The 16333-nt window shown below is 37.1% G+C and overlaps 4 protein-coding genes across 4 annotated transcripts; 3 read left to right on the top strand and 1 right to left on the bottom strand.

Moving 5' to 3' along the window:
- Positions 1 to 3696: 3696 nt before the first annotated feature.
- LOC125207538 (plastidic ATP/ADP-transporter-like) lies at positions 3697 to 6881 on the top strand. Its single transcript, XM_048106921.2, has 5 exons — positions 3697 to 4705; positions 5239 to 5493; positions 5689 to 5832; positions 5908 to 6255; positions 6337 to 6881. Exons 1-5 carry the CDS (start codon positions 3968 to 3970, stop codon positions 6676 to 6678), a joined length of 1827 nt encoding a protein of 608 aa, XP_047962878.2. The 5' UTR covers positions 3697 to 3967; the 3' UTR covers positions 6679 to 6881.
- A 1262-nt stretch (positions 6882 to 8143) lies between these two features.
- LOC125206459 (root phototropism protein 3-like) lies at positions 8144 to 10187 on the top strand. Its single transcript, XM_048105710.2, has 2 exons — positions 8144 to 8847; positions 9562 to 10187. Exons 1-2 carry the CDS (start codon positions 8212 to 8214, stop codon positions 10072 to 10074), a joined length of 1149 nt encoding a protein of 382 aa, XP_047961667.2. The 5' UTR covers positions 8144 to 8211; the 3' UTR covers positions 10075 to 10187.
- Positions 10188 to 11741: 1554 nt separating this feature from the next.
- Positions 11742 to 13729, top strand: MOT2 (sulfate transmembrane transporter). Its single transcript, XM_048105248.2, has 2 exons — positions 11742 to 12287; positions 12547 to 13729. Exons 1-2 carry the CDS (start codon positions 11838 to 11840, stop codon positions 13486 to 13488), a joined length of 1392 nt encoding a protein of 463 aa, XP_047961205.1. The 5' UTR covers positions 11742 to 11837; the 3' UTR covers positions 13489 to 13729.
- Positions 13730 to 14033: 304 nt separating this feature from the next.
- LOC125206001 (putative 2-oxoglutarate-dependent dioxygenase AOP1) lies at positions 14034 to 15654 on the bottom strand. Its single transcript, XM_089060935.1, has 3 exons — positions 15240 to 15654; positions 14481 to 14790; positions 14034 to 14397 (listed from the first exon to the last, which is right to left on the bottom strand). The coding sequence occupies exons 1-3, from the start codon at positions 15620 to 15622 to the stop codon at positions 14158 to 14160; spliced, it is 933 nt and encodes a 310-aa protein (XP_088917061.1). The 5' UTR covers positions 15623 to 15654; the 3' UTR covers positions 14034 to 14157.
- Between the last annotated feature and the right edge of the window lie 679 nt (positions 15655 to 16333).

Genomic DNA, 16333 nt, shown 5'->3' on the forward strand with positions numbered 1-16333 from the left:
TAAAATCCGTGCCGCCAAGAAATGTGACTCCTAATAGCGAACGGAGAGAGTAGTATAGATAATTTATGTTAAAATGCAAAACTCAATAATATAAAATACAAATTGCAAATAACTAAAATGTAATATGCGGAAATCAATCCACAACTTCACAAATGTATATTTCATTTTAGCGTTTATAATATTATATTTCACGCTCAAACAAGATTGAATATACATTGTGAGTCTAATTAAGGATGCACTCCAATGCTTCCATATGATAATAGTATTATACTCCCCTTCGTTCTTTGGATTGTCCCACAGTAGTTATAGCTGATTCATTATTTTTTTTTTGCAAAATGTATTTTACACTCTCTTATCTCCTTATTTTTTTTATTTCAACTTTATTTCCTTTTTTTACTTAATTTAGTTAAATAAATTTTCTCAAATTTTGTGCTGCTTCTCTTATGCTATATGGATGGAGTAGTATTATCACGAGAGTTGTTAAAGAACACTACTTTTTACACGTGGATGATTACTCACCGCTGCTCATTGATTCTTCCTCAATATCTGTTCCACCATTTTTGGATATTTCATTGTAAATTATGGATATTTTCGTATGTTAGTCCCGAGAACAAATCTATGAATTTTGTATTTTGTATAAATATCAAAATGATGGAGTACTATTTCCTTCACCACAAAATAGATGACAAATTAGCGATTGAAACGGGATGTTAGGTGAATTGTTTTGTGTATTAGATAGAGAGAAGATAATATATTTATACCATATATAAAAGTGGAGTTTTAGAGTGTTTAGGAAAATAAGAGGAATTTTGAGGATATTTAGGGAAATACCTATTTAAAATAGATATTTAAATGAATTAAAAGTATATAAAACGTGTGATTAAGTGTTTGTTGGTTATTTAGTTTTCATAGTTAGTGGTAATATTGCACAACAACATATGGTCGAAATTTTCTAGAGTAAATTTAATTTAATATTCTACTTGTATGTTGTTTAACATTTGACCGTCTTCTCTTTCTATTTTTATTGCAGAAGTTGGAAAGCTTCATAATCAACATTCAAAGGACGACATCTAAGAGAGTATCAGATTCGATCGAAGCATGATTGGGCTTCCGTTTCGTTTTTCTCCTCAACATCCAATGTCTTTACTCTGTTTTTTTTCTTTGTAATTGTTGTTAGCGTTAAGAAAATAAGTTGAATTTAATGTCGGTTTCTTTTAGTTTTGTACGTATTGATTGTCGTGTTTGGAAGAGATTGTGTAGATCAGGTGAAATTGTGAGATTCTATTGCTAAAAGTATATGATTTGGGGGTTTTACTGTTGCATTTATATATTCTACGTGATTGTGTAATCAAATTGGTGATATCATGAATATAAATATGATATGATTGGTTTTTAGTTCTATTAATGTTGATTGTGATTTGAAGTGTATGACATTCTGCAAAATAATTGGGAGTTTTTAAAATTGTTGAGATTTTATGTTGGTAATTGTGTATTAAGCATGACAAATGATGTTGTGTTATTTCAATCATATCGAATTTGTATCCGTGCAGTTTTGTTTTTCAAGTGCTACTAATAAGAATGTCAACTGGTAGAAATCTCTTCATTCACTTTGAGTGTGTTGATCATATACTTTGAGCAAGAGAAAATTTAAACATTTTCTCACCTAGCATAGTTTGGCAATGGCCACCTAAGGAAATAATTTACAAGCTTTATTGAGGTTTATTAGAAGGTCAATGGAAGCTAAATGAGGAAAAAGAACAGATCGAATACATTGAGATTTCATTCCATTTTTTTTTAAAATATTTTTCAAATACTAGATTGCCATTTAATTTTAAAACTTTTATTAAATTGAATATATATAATTTAAAGGTAAGTGGAAATAGTGGGAGGTTTTAATATGTCAATTAGTGATAATCTTGGAAGTATAACCGTATAAGAGTATGTTGCTGAGAGATAATAAATATTTGGGATATAGTACATTGTATGTTGGTGAAGTTTTAAATTTACAGCTATGGATCAAAGAGGATATTGTTTTTCTCAATCTTTTTATCAATTTGTAACTGCAGATTTGTATGTTTTGTGAGCACGCCTGAGATTTTTGAGAGAATTGTACATATAGAACGAGAAATTTTGCAGATTGATAGTTCAACTCAATCTAATGAAAATCCTGGCGGACGAGGAGGGTATATAGGCGTACCCTATTAATGAGAATATCATATGTAGTAGAGACATATATAGTATAGTGGATGTTCTCTCTAAGACTATACTACTTGGTAGTATATGATTTACATATCAAACACATTGTGTTATTAGGGAACATATCAACAGATGTTTAATTTTAAAGTTAATGTAATGTGTAAAGAAGTTTAAAAAATGATGACTATTTATTATGGTTCAATATTGATATGCATAGTTTTTTATTCTCTATAACTAAAATTGTTATTCATATTGTTCATTGTTAATATTGATTCTAATTTTATTTAATTAATTTAAATTTTATCAATTAATATTTTAAAAATATATCAATCTGTGCATAGCACAAGCGTGATACTAGTTTATATTAATGCGAGAGGAAATTTTTTTCAAAAAAGAAAATGCGACATTTTTTGTGGGACAAACTAAAAAATAAAGTGTGACATCTATTATGAGACAGAGAGAATACTATTCACTTCATCAGCACTTCGAAGTTCCGATTATTAAGAAATATAATAAAAAATAAGTGAAAAAAGATAGTAGAACGGTAACCGCATATTTATAAGTTTACGAAATATAGTAAAAAGTACAAACTACTAAGTAAAATCAACATTATTTATAAGAAGCTCTTAATTATGAACGAACCAAAATGAAAATCAAAACCATTAAATGGACGAAGGTGAGTATATCACATAATTTCGTATTTATTGATGAATAATTAGAAAAGTTTGAAACATTTTGGCATAGAACGATTAACCATGGGATTAATACGATAGAATCAAACAAAACAAACACCAATTTTTGTTAATGTTAAATTTGAGGTAAATTGATAAAGATATAATTTCATCTAAATAAAATAAATTGTTGCAGTAGATAAATTATGAGAATTAAGCATTTTGGCGACTTTCTAATTGTAAAATGGCACACGTTATGATTCAAATGAAAAATGTGACAAGGGTCCGAAATGTCAGCCCGACACGATTATTTATCGAATTATCGTGTTCAATTCAACCACGTCCCAAAAATGCAATCTCTGATAATATCTGATAATATTCTTATTTATATTTTGCATTTCGAATGGTTTTACGATATCATGATAATTCAAATAAAGTGCAAATATTATTGCAAGAAATGAAAAGAAAAGTCCAAGAAAATAGATTACGGCACAAATTTTGCTACTCCCTCCGTTCACATTAGGAGTCTCATTTATGAGCGGCACAAATTTTAAGAAATATTAAGAAAAATGGATGAAAAAAAAGTTAATGGAATAATGGTCCCATATATATATATTAGTTCTTAATGAAATGTGAGTGAAATGAGTTAATAGAAGGTGAGACCTTATTAGTATTTATAGTAAAAGTGAACTGCGACTCCTATTCACGGACGGACTAAAATGAAAAAACGAAACTCCATTAACAATCCAACAACCAAATTTGGACGGAAAATTAACAGAGGCACATATTAATGTTGCTTGGTCAATAAATCACCATTCTTGGCTGTATATGAGCTTTCTTCACATGAATCTCTTGCACTTTTAGTTGGATCCTATTAAAGATCCCATTTTGATTGCTACACTCATCAACTCCCATCTCTCTCTACCTATTTTCATTCCAACAATTGCTTTTTGTTTAATTACAAATTCAAGAATCCCATTTCTTTCTGGTGCAACTAATCCTCATTGAGGTAAATCATCATCCACCTTATCTTCATCACATATCTCTGTGAGCTCTGAAGCTTGTGTGGAAATCATAAGGGGAAAGGGGATTTTGCAGAAATGCAAGCTATATTACAATCAAAAGGGCTTCTTTCGTTGCCATCAAGCCCCAAAACCAGGGCTTTCATCTCACAGCCCTCGTGTGATTTGAGGTACAGATTCAATCCCATAAACTCTTTCTCCAAACCAATCACACTAAACAAAGCCTCTCTTTCTCCAAATGGGTTCTCAAAACTTCAGTCCGAACCCCAAAACAACAGAAATCGTCACTTCTGCCGAGCTGAGGCAGCTGCATCATCAGCTGATGGGCAGCCACCCAAATTCATGGGCCTTGATTTGGTGACTCTCAAGAAAATCATACCTCTTGGGCTCATGTTCTTCTGTATTCTGTTCAACTACACGATCTTGAGGGACACCAAGGATGTTCTAGTGGTGACAGCAAAAGGGTCGAGTGCTGAGATCATACCTTTCTTGAAAACGTGGGTGAATTTGCCAATGGCTGTGGGCTTCATGCTTTTGTACACTAAGATGGCCAATGTGTTGTCGAAGCAGGCTCTGTTTTACTCTGTTATATTCCCATTTATCGCCTTTTTCGGGGCGTTTGGATTTGTTTTCTACCCCATGAGCAGCTATATCCACCCCACAGCCCTTGCTGACAATCTTTTGAACCTTCTTGGTCCGAGGTTTCTTGGCCCTCTTGCTATTTTGAGGATATGGAGTTTCTGTTTGTTCTATGTTATGGCTGAGCTTTGGGGGAGTGTGGTTGTCTCAGTTCTGTTTTGGGGGTTTGCTAATCAGGTAATTCTGTTGGTTTTGTAACTATGCATATTACTGTTAGAATATACTACAAGTGTTTGTATGAGGTTTCAATTAGTAATTTTGATGTATAGCTTATTACTATTATAGTTTTTCCCCTAAAGACATGTGGTGCTATTAATGATTCTGTTTTTAGTAGCTTCCATGAGTAGTTCAAGATTGCACCTTTGATGGATTAGCAAATGTTTCATTGATGATTCCATTGTATGTTTCGTTTTTGTGTTTCATGGTGTCTGAGCTAGCGTTGTCTGAAAATCGAAGTATGCCTTATTTGTTACTGTAGTATATTAATCTTCGACAGTCTTGCTATAGTTGACACGGTCTACATTCGGGATGGATAAGCCAATCTCAAGTGATGTTGGCTAGTTCTTGAACTAACTTGGATTGTGTGAAGTGTCCTTGTGTTTTTCATTTTCTTTCCATATAGTTTTGGTGCATTAGTGCTGGCCAAATATTTTTCGTATATTTGTCTAGCTGCACATTTCATGAGGTTTGCAATGTGTTTCGTATTGCAGATTACCACTGTTGATGAAGCCAAGAAATTCTATCCCCTGTTTGGGCTTGGAGCAAATGTAGCGCTTATCTTCTCTGGTCGAACTGTGAAATACTTCTCTAAACTGAGAGAAAACCTCGGTCCTGGTGTTGATGGCTGGGCTGTCTCACTAAAGGGAATGATGAGTATCGTGGTGCTGATGGGACTTGCGATTTGTTTCCTTTATTGGTGGGTCAATCATAATGTCCCTCTCCCCACCCGTAGTCAGAAGAAGAAGGTAACTACATCCAAGAAATAGTAGCTTCATTATTCCATTAACATAGCTTTAGTATCGCGATATGAGGCTTTCTGTTCGTAATTTTGGCTAACATTTCTCTGTACTTCCAGTCAAGAAATTCAGTCTGTGAACACTTGGCATTACAGCACTGGTTCGTGTTAGTACTTTCTAACCATGTTGTTCATTTTCTTCCAGGAGAAGCCACAGATGGGGACGATGGAGAGCTTGAAATTCTTGGTTTCTTCAAGATACATAAGAGATCTTGCTACTTTAGTGGTAGCATACGGTATTAGTATCAACCTCGTCGAGGTTACATGGAAGTCGAAGCTCAAAGCTCAGGTGGAATAACACTATTCATTCATTCGTACCATTTCTGATAGTTGATTCAGGCATCTAACCTTCGAAATCGTGCAGTTCCCAACACCAAATGAGTACTCATCTTTCATGGGAGATTTCTCAACTGCTACCGGAATTGCAACTTTCACAATGATGCTTTTGAGCCAATGGATCTTCAACAAATATGGTTGGGGGGCTGCAGCGAAGATCACACCAACCGTCTTGCTCCTAACCGGTGTCGGCTTCTTCTCCTTGATTCTCTTCGGACACCCTCTCGCCCCAACTCTCGCCAAATTCGGCATGACCCCCCTATTAGCAGCCGTTTATGTCGGAGCAATGCAAAACATATTTAGCAAGAGCGCCAAATACAGCTTATTCGATCCGTGCAAGGAAATGGCATACATTCCGCTGGATGAGGACACAAAGGTTTGTTCCTAACTTTCACATACAGTGCTTTACATGTCTGGATCACGTGAGTTAAGGCGAAGTTTCGTTTTCTGGTCTTAGGTTAAAGGGAAAGCAGCGATCGATGTAGTCTGCAATCCTCTGGGAAAATCTGGGGGTGCCTTAATTCAGCAGTTCATGATCTTGACCTTCGGATCCCTAGCAAACTCGACTCCGTATCTAGGTGGCATCCTCCTTGTGATCGTCCTCGCCTGGCTAGGCGCCGCCAGATCTCTAGACGTGCAGTTCACTGCGCTGAGGAAGGAGGAAGAGCTCGAGAAGGAGATGGAGGGAAAAGGTGTCAAGATCCCCATAGCGTCTTCGGATGAAGGTGATAACGGTTCTCTTTCTCGCGGCTCGGCCGTAGGCGACAACCTGTCCCCAAAGAAGCTATATGATCAATAGATTGACAGGCAAAGATGGTGGAAAGATAGATAGATAGGTAGATAGATTAATAAGTTTAGTAACTCTTAGGTTTACAATTTTAGTTTCTGAGAGTTCTTGGATTTCATTGCTCGTTTTGATCATGTTATAGGATTAATGAAACCAAGAACGATCTCAGAGTCTTAATTAGAATATTAAATCACGAAGTTTTAATTTTTCTTTAATTGTCTCGTCCATGCACAATATGTCATCATTTAACGATATTCAAAACAACGTGTTTTATTAATATAAGTATCTTCTTCTTCTTTAACGTCACAGAAAGACGTCGACTTGTGCATGGAAGGGACAATTGAAAAAAAAAATTAAACTTCGTAATTTAATGTTTCGATTTCAATGTTATGGATAGACCAAAATCTGATCAGATTTTATGATTTTATTATTTCGTTAAATTATAAGTAAATAGTTAAATTGCTCAAATGGTGTTGAACTGGGCCGAACACATTTTCTAAGTGACGCCAAATAAAAATCCAAACCCAATATTGAGTGGTCGTGAATGATTTTTTTTGTTCGTAAATTCAATATCATGGACATAGTTTTGATATTCAAGAAAAATGCAAATGTAAACAATCGTACAATCAAAATTCATGAAGCCAGCAATGCAAGCTAGCTCCCTTTTGGCTCCACTCTTACTTGACAAAACGTACCTGAAGATTTTCTTAGATTCACAATTATTGTAATGAAAACTACCATTTTTGTCTAAGATGATGCCTAAATTTTCTTATGGTAATACTGTGTAGTTTTTACTTTTTATATACAACATATTAAACTAAGTTTTAATATTTAATTATTTAAGCCTTAGTATTATCTTATTTTATTTTATTATATTGCATGTTTTAATAGTAGGGGAAAAATATAAATAAAGTGACAGCTTTATTCACCACTTATGACAATGAAAAGTGAATGCAAATATTCCATCCAGTGACAGAGGCTTATTCGATTTTGCCATGGACAAAATTCATTATAAAATAACAAAAGAGATAGAAAGTTTGAAAGTGATCTCTCTCTCTCCCTCTCTATTTTTTTTACCATCTTATCATCATTTTCTGTCCACATAAATTTGGCCGGCCAATACTACTGCAAAATAAAAATTACATTACCAAATTTTCTCCAATTATACTCAAAATACCATTTTTGAAATTGAACATTATATTGTTCAAGAGTTGCTTTATGAATCAGATGAAAATGCCTAGTAATTAATGAAAAGATGACATGAACTACTGAAATATGATATGCTGATATAATTGTTAGATGCTCTCATTTCTCAGTAAATTCATCCAGTTAATCCAAATGTTGAGCCTCGTGAAGGGAATTTTCTTCCAAGCTTTCATTTTCAATATTGATCAAGACAAAATTGGCAAGTGAAATACTATAGTATATTTATATTAGTAGTGCTAGAATTTTCCTACAAAATTTGGCTTGTTTTCACAGTTTTTATAAGTACTATATATATTTCCACTCACACACAAGAGAAATAAAAACACCAATATTCTCGAAATGGATGATTTCATCAAAACTCTCTCAGAAATCAAGGGCAATAAAATAAGTCCTGACCTCATCGGCTCAATCATCACTCGCTACGCCTCGATTTGGCTCCCCGAGCTGGCAGCAGACGAGTCGTCAGACAGGCCAGCCGCCCCCTCGGGGAACCCACCCGAGAGCGTGACCCTCTCATGGACCAAGAAAAGATTCATCATCGAATCTCTAGTGGGAATCCTTCCCCCCGAGAAAGATTCCATCCCCACGGACTTCCTGCTGAGGATTCTACGCGCCGCTAACATCGTCCGGGTGGAGCCCGCCTGCCTTTTCGAGCTGGAGAAGCGCGTCTCGCGGCAGCTCGACCAGGCCTCGCTGAAAGAGCTCATGATACCGTCCTTCAGCCACACGAGCTCCACGTTGCTCGACGTCGACCTCGTGCTCCGCCTCGTGGGGAATTTTGTGAGCACCGAGGAGGCCGCTAGAGGCGGGCCGGCTGTGGGGAAGGTGGCGAGGCTCGTTGACTCCTACCTCGCGGAGGCCGCCCTCGACTCGTGTTTGGCGTTGCCAGAGTTCGTCGCCCTTGCCGGCGCTCTTCCGAGGCACGCCCGGCCCATAGATGATGGGCTCTACCGCGCTATTGATACTTATCTTAAGGTACTGTCTTATTTCACTTTTATTATATTTCGATTTCGTAAAATTAAGAGCCGTTGGATCTTAATTAATTAATTTGTTTGGGTCTATTTTAGTTTAATCAGTTAAGATATTTCTATCATGTGATAGAATTGCATGTGGCATATGGACCAAATTTTAATCACTCATATAATATTGAATTAGTCAATATTTTTTGTTTCGAGTCAGATACATTTTTCGAATGGTTAAAATTTTAGTCTATAATCATATCATGTTAATTCTAGGATTCGGATTTCAAATCAATTGATAATAGTTAGAAACAACTCATAAACTTATATAGAGTTATAGTACTACTAATTAGTTCTTATTTATATCGATAATTAAGGCACATTAGAAAGATTCTTTCTGCAAAAGAAGTTGGCACGTAAAATACATGCATGACAAAACTAAGCCACACATTTCTGAAAACAGACAAAAAAAATGGTGAAATATCAATTTAGCATGTGGGATATGGCCCAAATTTTAAGAAAGATGTAATGCTGAGTTAGTAATTATTTTTTTGTTTCTAGACAGATAGCATTATTGTGTCGGTTAAAATTTCAGCACATAGTTGGTAATCTACTCTGATACCATGATAAAAGGGATTTTCAACTTAAAATTGTTTAATGATCAACAAAGTAGCACATAAGACTTTCATTTAAGTAGCAATGTATATTGTTGGGTTGGTGTGATATACAGGCACATCCAGGGCTATCGAAGAAGGAAAGGAAGACAATCTGGAGCCTGATCGACTGCAACAAACTAACGCAGGAGGCGTGCCTACACGCGGCCCAGAACGACAGGCTGCCGGTCCGGGCTGTGATCCAGGTGCTGCTGTGGGAGCAGTCTCGGCTGGCGAACAAGCACCTGGACTGGAGCGGGACGCTGAGCGGGCAGAGAAGCCCGGCTGAGCTGCCGGGGAGGTGCCTGTCGAAGAGGGAGACAGGGGTGCAGCAGATGGAGATAAAGAAGCTAAAGGAGGAGGTGCTGAGGCTGCAGAGCCAGTGTATGGCTATGGAGAGGCAGATCGAGAAGCTGTCGGAGAAGAAGAGGGGGTCGTTTCTCAGCTGGAAGAAGCTCGGGATTTCGGGGTTTAAGGGTAATAGGATTGCGGAGATGGAGCAAGGGACTGAGATTAATGGGATCGGGCCCTACCTGGTTAAGACTAAGGTACGAGGTAGGACTCCCAATAGGAGGAAATCCATGTCGTGAATTCTCTCTCACTTTTATGCTTTTTCATCCATTGTTCTATAGATGTAATCAAATGTTTTTTTTATAAATGAATAATAAACTAATAGTAATATGTAGAGCGTTCTTGCTTTGTATATGAGTGTTGTGACGCATTTGATTTTCAGTAGATCTATTTTCTAAAGTTCTGATTGTATCATATCTAAGCTGAACTCTCAATTTTGAATATGACACCAACATACACGAAATCAATACATTTGATATAAGCCTTATTGTGTCGGATCATGGTCCAATCAATATTTATTAGGACTCGAGAAATTGGGCTCACTACACACTTATTTCAACCTGATAGTTTGGGCCTTTGTAAATAAAAGATTGTCTATATTTATCAAACAAACAAAAAAAAAAATAGTATCTGCATATTAGGAGTACTAACATGTTCAATTCAAGTTCCTGCACTTAATTTTCAATTTCTTTATCAAGCAACAACCACACACTTGTTCAAGCTTCTGCGATCGACACAATCCAATTAGAAGAAGGCTAAGTCGTAATTTTCTGATAAGAAAATACTCACATTTTCATATGCATACAAATTTCAAACAGCACAATGTATTTCCTATGAAATGTAGAAACTATTAAAAATATCTAAAGCTTGAAGAGCCAACTTTCTGTCACTATATACACCCCCTCAAACAGCTGGAGAGCCTTTCAATTTTAGTAGTGGTATTCACTACGGGTCATTGTCGTGAATTAATTAATCATGATAGTAACAATTCCAATTATTTTATTATAGTCACACATTTTTAGGACTAAATGTAACATTTTTAGGCACAAAATTATGTAAATCTCTTCTCCCACACATCTATTATAAGTATTAAATTAATATACACTACTAAAATTTATGCAAAAAAAGTTTGAACATGCTTGTACGAGATAAAGAAAGTAAGTATTGATATTTAATTAACGGGGACCATTAGGGTGCCACCATAAACGTACCACTAACCTCGTGCTGCCACGTGACACGCTATACAACAATATTATGGTCTTATCCAGCAATATCATAGTAAGCGGTTTTTTAGATGAATTTTTACAAATTGCTTGATAGTACTACGTGGATTGCTGTGTAGAGTGTTGAGTATTGTTGTATAGGCTATAATGCAAAATAAAGGTATAAAAAAGCAATATGTTTATATATATACTGTAACTGAAACATTCTATGCCTATACAGCAATACTCAACAATCTACATATTACTATCATGCAATTTATGCCTCTAATATTGCTGAATAACGTGCCACATGGCAACTTGAGATTGGCAGCACGTTATCACTTTAAAAGGGTTGTCATCTTAACATAATCCTTTAATTACATGTATATACTTTTAAATTGGAATATTTTAAATAAAGTACTCCGTAAAAGATTCTACAAAAATTTTATCCTCGAGATATTCCAGCCAATTAAAGAAAATGAAATAATCATATAAAAAATACTCCCTCCGTCCATAAAAAATAAAGCAATTTGTATATGACACATGTTTTAATGTAAAATTGAAAAAGTAAGAGAGAAGGGAAAAAAATAAGTAAGAAGTATTATTAGTGGAATGATGTATAAGATTATTATTTGTTGAACACTTTGCATAAATTAATATGCTCTATATTTTGTAGACGGCCAAAAACAATAATTGTGCTCTATTTGTTTTTGGACGCGGGGCATAGAATTTTCACAAACTTCAACACCTGTTAATCTATTAGTACTATTCAGTTAACTTAACACACACAGTAACCAAAAATGGCCGACGAGTCGCCGGAGGCCGTCTCCGCCACCGCGCACCTCAACCGCCACCTAGACGGGATGCGCCGACGCGTCACGACCGCCCTCAGCCTCAAGACCTCCCTCCTCTCCGAGCTCAGCGGCGCCGTTGGCGACCTCGGAACCTACATCCCCATCGTCCTCGCGCTGACGCTCGTTGTCAATCTCGACCTCTCCACCACCCTCATCTTCACCGCCTTCTACAACATCGCCACCGGCGTCCTCTTCGGCACCCCGATGCCGGTCCAGCCTATGAAATCCATCGCCGCCGTCGCCGTCACTGAGTCGGCTCATTTGACGGTGGAGCAGATCGCCGCCGCCGGAATCTGCACCGCCTCCGTCCTGCTCTTCCTTGGCGTCACCGGCCTCATGTCAGTCCTCTACCGCTACCTCCCCCTCCCCGTCGTTCGCGGAGTCCAGCTCTCTCAGGTAACATTTCCCCCCAAATTTGTTTCTTTTTATTTCCTGCTTCGAATTCATCTTCTCTCCCGTTTTAATCAGGAAATTTTAGTTCGAATTCGTTATCTCTCTCGTTTTGTCAGAACTAGTTTGATTATACAAGTAGTTTCCTTGGAGCATGAATCAGAAATCCGTATATTCCTTATCTATATGCCGTCGAGTTGTTCGACAAAATGTCTCAGTGAGTTTTGTATTAATGAAAGCTTATCTGAAACACCATCTCTACCAGGGACTTCAATTTGCATTTTCAGCAATCAATTACATTCGCTACAATCAAAATTTCAGCAAAACAACCTCAACCTCGACCTCGGATCCACGCCCCTGGCTCGGCCTAGACGGACTAGTTCTTGCCCTAGTTGGCCTGCTCTTCCTAACTCTCACAACCGGCGACGGCAGTGGCAATGCAAGTGCAGTCGACGAAGTCCCGATCAATCGAAGAAGGGTTCAAAGAAGGCTCCGGATTCTGTCAGCAATCCCATCAGCGTTGATCCTTTTTTTGCTTGGAGTAGTACTCTGTTTCATCCGTGATCCTTCAATCTTTCAAGACTTGACACTCGGTCCGTCTAAGTTCCATGTGCTGAGCCTCACGTGGGACGATTTCAAAGTCGGGTTTATCCGAGGTGCAGTGCCTCAGATCCCCCTCTCAGTGCTCAACTCCGTCGTTGCAGTTTGTAAGCTCTCTGGCGATCTGTTTCCGGGCACAGAGCTGTCCGCCACCAAGGTCTCTATCAGTGTGGGTGTGATGAACTTGGTAGGCTGCTGGTTCGGGGCAATGCCTGTCTGCCACGGGGCTGGGGGGTTAGCCGGGCAGTACAGGTTCGGCGGGAGGAGTGGCCTATCCGTGGTGTTTCTTGGATTGGGCAAGCTTGTGATCGCGCTGCTTCTAGGGAACTCCTTCGTTCGGATCCTGAACACGTTCCCCGTTGGGATTCTTGGTGTGCTGCTGCTGTTTGCTGGGATCGAGCTAGCTATGGCGTCGAGGGATATGAACTCCAAGGAAGAGTCGTTTGTGATGTTGGTGTGTGCTGGTGTGTCGATGACAGGGTCGAGTGCTGCATTGGGGTTTGTATGTGGGATTGTGTTGTATTTGCTGTTGAAGCTGCGTGAGATGGATTGGGGATGGAAGGCGGATTCCGGTGCCGGAGATGAACCATTGTTATCTTCTCCGTAGAGAGAGAAAGAGAGTCGACCTTTTCTTGCCTTTCATAAATTTATTGTTTGTATAGTTTTGGTGATGTTCTGTGACTACAGACATGCCATGGTCTATCAATTGGTGAAATAATGCACAACATCGACCACCATTGTGTAAATATAGAGGTTTCAATGTATATTGTAAATTTGTATGCATCACTTGGGAAGATGTTTGTAATCTTGCTTGAAAGCTCAAGTTATAGTACATTTGTATTTGGATATGAACTTCTCCCAGAAAACTCGGACCATTGCTAATTATCGATCAACGGGTCTTCAGAGATGTCGACGAGAAGAGGTGTGGAAATACCTTCGTGTCCTCCAACTAACACTTCTTGTTTCCTTCATATGGCGTTGAAAACTTAAAGGAGTATATACTTCTGTTCTACTCTGTGATGTGAATCCTCAAGAGACCGAATGGACTTTCAATTGAGCCTGTAATAAACAGAATAGATTGGGAATTATCCATATTCCCAGCAACCGGATTGTTCGGATCTATAACAATAACAATAACAATAACGACAACAATTACAGTATAATTTTATCTATATCGTACACAATGACTTCGTACAAAGAATAAAACGCCAAATCCTAATATCACCAACATACAAGCCATATGAACATAAAAAGAAACAATACAAACAAATACTATTCAAATCCCACAATATGAGTGGATGGCGTGGTCAATGGTGGGCCCACCATCCTTGCAGTATTGAAGGAAATCTATGCTGTTGAAAGGTTTAAACCTCAAAGGATTTTGATCATCAACCAACTCTTGTGGCACTTCCACCAGGCCATGAACGAACCCAAACACTCCAAAAGAATACCTATCCTTAAATCCCCTTGTAATAACCCTATGTGTCGGACTATGTAACCTCCCATTGCTCCATGCCTGATAATCAAACATATATATTTTTAATCACAAATTTAAATAGTAAAAAAATTTGGAAAAAAAATGATGAATTTAGAATTTACCATGAGTGATTCGCCTACTAAGACGATAAATTTGGAAGGCGATGGCTCAAAATCCATCCACTCTCCCTGGCGATTTTGGACCTGCAAACCCTCGATTTCGTTGGAGCAAAGCACGTTAAGGAAATTCTTGTCTTTGTGAGGTCCAAGCCCTGTGCTAGACTCGGTTGAGTTAGGCGAGTTGTATTTAATGAGTCGGATCATGTAAAATGACGAATCGCTGTGTTTTTCTAAGCCGTAGCTGCTGCTCACCATTTTCATGATCGTCTTGTTCAGTTGCAGCAATATTTTACCGTGTGAGCATATAGTTTTGCTTCAAGAAAAATAGAAACCAAAAAAAGTTTTAAAAATTCATGAAAAATAAAGAAAGATAATCTAGTTACTTTAAATGCTCAAGAATAATGAATTTTAATTCATAAAATTTGATTAAATTATGAGTATTCCCGTAAATTAAAAAATAGAATATTAAATCACAAAATTCCATATTTTCCTAATTATCAAAACCATTCAAATACATGTAAAAACAACTAGAATATAATTGCCTACCAAGGGGCATTTCAATTTGAAAAAGAAAATGAAAAAAGTGCAAAAGGGAGTAAGAAAAAGGCATGCAAATTATAAAGCATAGAGACAGTAAATAATATTTTTTTAAATTCAAGGACCGCAAAGTTCAAGATTATTTTTGCAGTTCACTCTTGATACAGTTTTAACACTAATGTAATGATTAACATTTGCCAAGAGAGAGAGATAACAGGTAACTACCAGAATTTATCATTCCCATGAGGCCACATGAGGCTGGTGAAGTTTTTGACCCTTTGAAAATTTCCTTCATCTTCAATTCCAAAATACTCTAAATAAGGTATCTTTGGATACCTACCATCATATCCAAAGCCTGCAAGTTCAGAAGTGTACTTCCTTTTCGTCTCATCGGGAAGAGAAAACGCCTCATCCAACGCACTAAACAAGGACTCGTGCAGGTGTTGTTGATCAGGTCGTGTCTTTTCATTCGACACGACCAAACACCCGTAGGTTTCCAAGGCACGTCGCACTGAATTTGACGTCGACTTCCACGAGCTCGACCCAGGAGTCAAGCTCGCTTCGGTGAATTCGAAGATGGGGATCTTAGGTTCTTCATAAGAATCCATATTTCTTGTCACTAATCTCTTGTATGTGTGATTTTTAGTTGTTGTTTCTTTACATTGCCAAGTAGGTGTGTGGTATTTATAACAAAAAAATTAAATCATAAGGTTTTGATTGTTAATATTATTCATATTTTAGTGAAGATGAGTATACTTGATTTAAGTTCATTACTATATGCTGTCTTTTTTTAGGCCAGATGTATTTCCATTAACTAGCCAATGATCTTAAAAGTTTGAAATTACTACGATTTTGAATATAGCTAATTTAGGAGTAGTATCTTTTGATATCATCGTCATGCATGAATCACACTGGTCCATATAAATATGAAAAATTGGACCACAGTTGATCAAAATATTAGCCTATCTATTATCCTCAACGTCAAATCGAAGCTTACAAAATTATTACTCCATCCGTCCCGATTAAGAGTCACACTTTTCCATTTTGGTCTATTCCTAATTAAGAGTCACACTTCATTTTTACCATAAATAGTAAGTAGGTCTCACATTCCACTAACTCAATTCACTCACATTTTATTATAAAACTAATATAAAAAAATAGATCCCACATTCCACTAACTTTTTCAACTAACTTTTCTTTACATTTTCTTAAAATCCGTGTCCGGTCAAAGTGTGATTCTTAGTCGGGGACAGAAGGAGTATATTATAAGTGTGTTTGAATGGGAGTTTATATTTTATTTAGATAAGAGCATAATCATT

Source organism: Salvia hispanica, chromosome 6, assembly GCF_029641045.1.
Source record: "Salvia hispanica isolate PSC_SH4W2 chromosome 6, Shi_PSC_v1, whole genome shotgun sequence".
In the NCBI taxonomy this organism is placed as follows: Eukaryota; Viridiplantae; Streptophyta; class Magnoliopsida; order Lamiales; family Lamiaceae; genus Salvia; species Salvia hispanica.

Excerpts from the sequence above, each read along its gene's own strand:
- LOC125206001 (XM_089060935.1), bottom strand. The coding sequence starts at position 15,622 with ATGGATTCTTATGAAGAACCTAAGATCCCCATCTTCGAATTCACCGAA. Across the intron at positions 14,791-15,239 it reads CATGGGAATGATAAATTCTG|CAAAACTATATGCTCACACG; the intron begins GTAGTTACCTGT and ends TTTTTCTTGAAG. Across the intron at positions 14,398-14,480 it reads TAGTAGGCGAATCACTCATG|GCATGGAGCAATGGGAGGTT; the intron begins GTAAATTCTAAA and ends TTTGATTATCAG.
- MOT2 (XM_048105248.2), top strand. The coding sequence starts at position 11,838 with ATGGCCGACGAGTCGCCGGAGGCCGTCTCCGCCACCGCGCACCTCAAC. Across the intron at positions 12,288-12,546 it reads GCGGAGTCCAGCTCTCTCAG|GGACTTCAATTTGCATTTTC; the intron begins GTAACATTTCCC and ends CATCTCTACCAG.
- LOC125207538 (XM_048106921.2), top strand. The coding sequence starts at position 3,968 with ATGCAAGCTATATTACAATCAAAAGGGCTTCTTTCGTTGCCATCAAGC. Across the intron at positions 4,706-5,238 it reads TTTGGGGGTTTGCTAATCAG|ATTACCACTGTTGATGAAGC; the intron begins GTAATTCTGTTG and ends TTCGTATTGCAG. Across the intron at positions 5,494-5,688 it reads CCCGTAGTCAGAAGAAGAAG|GAGAAGCCACAGATGGGGAC; the intron begins GTAACTACATCC and ends ATTTTCTTCCAG.
- LOC125206459 (XM_048105710.2), top strand. The coding sequence starts at position 8,212 with ATGGATGATTTCATCAAAACTCTCTCAGAAATCAAGGGCAATAAAATA. Across the intron at positions 8,848-9,561 it reads CTATTGATACTTATCTTAAG|GCACATCCAGGGCTATCGAA; the intron begins GTACTGTCTTAT and ends TGTGATATACAG.